This window comes from Saccostrea cucullata, unplaced genomic scaffold (assembly GCF_032062105.1).
Source record: "Saccostrea cucullata isolate Sc308-1 unplaced genomic scaffold, CSIRO_AGI_Scuc_v1 ctg8960, whole genome shotgun sequence".
Lineage (NCBI taxonomy): Eukaryota > Metazoa > Mollusca > Bivalvia > Ostreida > Ostreidae > Saccostrea > Saccostrea cuccullata.
In genome coordinates, this window is record NW_026925611.1 from 1 (window position 1) to 2,810 (window position 2,810).

Consider the following 2,810-nt stretch of genomic DNA (forward strand, 5'->3'; position numbering starts at 1 on the left):
TTACTTGAGAATCGGACATAATGTTGGTTTTTCTTTATGTTTAGGGGGCTTTTTTTCTTTAGCGTAAGAAAAAAAATGCAAAGGTTCATTTTATTCAAAGTTGGTAACAATAATGCTGCGCTTTTTTTTTCTTGAAATTGTAATTTGTATTTTAAATAACGTTCTATTTTAATGGCATGCCAAAATTGATGCGACTTTTCCTTGACATCATAGTTGTTTACAAGAAAGAAGCAATAGCATTCTTATCGAACATTTCAATCTATATAGGCCCTGGTGCATTCTACAGTCGATTTGCTGGTTTTTTCGTCTACATTTCAAATGATACTTCCAAAGACAACGGTATTGAATGTTTTCATGAAATACAGAAAAATAACGGTACACCCACAGAAAACCAAACTATAAGTTGTCCATTTGACGGACGTTATGTGATATACTACAACGAGAGGAGAGCTGGCTATCACTATCCAGACTACTACTCCGCATTTGCTTTTAATGAATTGTGTGAATTTGAAGTTTATGGTGAGTTTTGCATTTTCTGTTTCTGTTATACATGTAGATATACAACATGGATGTTTATAAAAGAAATAAACAATGATAACAGTGATATTATCTTTTTGGAACAGGATGTCCTAATTCTACATACTATGGAAAATATTGCGAACAATCGTGTTCGGACAGTTGTCTTGGACAGAGGTGTAATTTCTTAACAGGGAACTGTCTCATGGGATGTTCAAGTGGATATGAGGGGCCTCAATGTAGACAGAGTAAGTGGTGAATTAATATGCAGGTTTATTTTTGTGTAGGTAATAAATATATTACGTTTTAAGCAAAAACAGATGCAAAACTCTAGTGAAAGTTAGTACAAGTTATTTACTAATTTATTTGTTAACAATTTTTATTAGAACCTTTCCGAAATAAATGTAATGAAATATATGACACAGAGAGGAAATATATACATGTGTACATTGTGTTTGTCTATTTCTTTTAACTTTCTGCATCGCATGTATTTGTTCTGATAAGTTGTGTTATACATGTATACATTGTACACCATAGTAAATAACTAACTCAGAGAGCGATATTTTTTTTCTTAAACGCGGATCTTATATGTACAATACAATTAATCATTCTATAATTATCAAAAAGAATGTGACGGTGGAATGTTTGGAGCAACCTGCAGTCAAAAATGTGGTCATTGTTATGGTAATACACAGTGTCATCATATCAACGGCACATGTCAAGCAGGATGTTCTGCCGGATATGTTGGATCTCTTTGCAACAATAGTAAGAAAAACTATATCGTCAACGTCTAATAAAGATCAGTGTCAAGTTTTTTCTCAATCACGTAAATATTGTGTTAATGGCATTGCATGAAACGCCAACTAAAATGGTAAACACATTTGGCATATTTGATTTTCTGGGAATAGACATTGACAGTTGACATACAGATGTATAGAAAAAAACAAAAATCATTCCAATTAGCTTTTTATATGAGATTTACTAAATACTGGATACTTTTTGGTAGAATGTGTGGGTGGAACCTACGGATTGATGTGTAACAAAACTTGTAAACTCTGTTCTGATGGATCAAAATGTCACCATGTGAATGGTTCATGCGTGAATGAATGTTCTTCAGGATATAAAAGTCCTTTCTGTATCACAGGTAACTGATTGACAGCGTTTTCAGATACATATATTTTGTTGCATTATCACACCAACTAATGATTTCATTCCTCTTTTAAGAATAAAGAGTGAATACATGAACGTATGATTATTTTTCTTGCATTTATCAAAAGTACTTATATATACGTGTTTACTCATTAATAATTTTTTAGACGTGCTTAGGATTTGATCATAAAAATATCATATATTTTAAGAATGTGACAGTGGATTGTTTGGCGATGGTTGCAGGCAGACTTGCGGTCATTGTGTTGGTAACGTAGCGTGTCATCATATCAATGGTTCCTGTCTACAAGGATGTTCTGCCGGATACGAGGGTCCTGTTTGTAAGAAAAGTAAGAACTAGGAATATTTGGTACACTTGCTTAAAATATAAACATTGGACCAACTTTAAAATAATGTATGCTTAGCCTCTCTAGACTTGATGGTAAAATATTTCGTCGTTAGGTGGGGGAAAATCTTTTTTCCAGAACATATTTGTTGACGGAATATGATACAATGTACATATATAAAAAAAGAACATGAAAAGTTAATCCATTTTTAGTCATCGATGTGGATTGAAATATGTTTACTTAAGTTTGAAATGATGCAAATAAAGCAGACAGAATATTTTTTTTAATTGAATTTTTTTTTATGATGTTTGAATTGATGTGATTTATATATATACTTTCTTTAATATACTTATTTATTAATAACTTCACTTGATGAAATGAAAAAAAGGGCTTTCTGTTGAAAGTGTGCCATATTTCAACCGAGTTAAATGTCTTGATTAAACACCTTCAAGTTGTTTTAACCTCCAGGTATATATTTAAAATTAATTTTTGTTACCTTGTCCAATTATTAACTATTTCAGCTTCAAATTTGCGTTTAAGAGTAAAAAAGACTCCCCTACATATCTTAATGTTTTTGATTTTTCCTGAGCCAGGAAAGGACAAGTTTACATTTAAAAAAATACATGATTTGTATTGTTTTTATTTACAGAATGTGACGGTGGGAGATATGGTTTGAACTGTGCCAAGAGCTGTGGTCACTGTCGTGACGGCTCACAGTGTCATCATATCAATGGAACGTGCTTGACAGGCTGTTCTCCCGGATACAACGGATTACTCTGCATTAGTGGTTATTTATATTAA

At 32.2% G+C, this 2,810-nt stretch overlaps 1 protein-coding gene across 1 annotated transcript; it reads left to right on the plus strand.

Annotated features, from left to right (window-relative positions):
* Positions 1-176: 176 nt before the first annotated feature.
* Positions 177-2,810, plus strand: LOC134269343 (multiple epidermal growth factor-like domains protein 10). Its single transcript, XM_062751545.1, has 6 exons — positions 177-519; positions 624-764; positions 1,144-1,281; positions 1,523-1,660; positions 1,875-2,012; positions 2,659-2,810. The coding sequence occupies exons 1-6, from the start codon at positions 177-179 to the stop codon at positions 2,808-2,810; spliced, it is 1,050 nt and encodes a 349-aa protein (XP_062607529.1).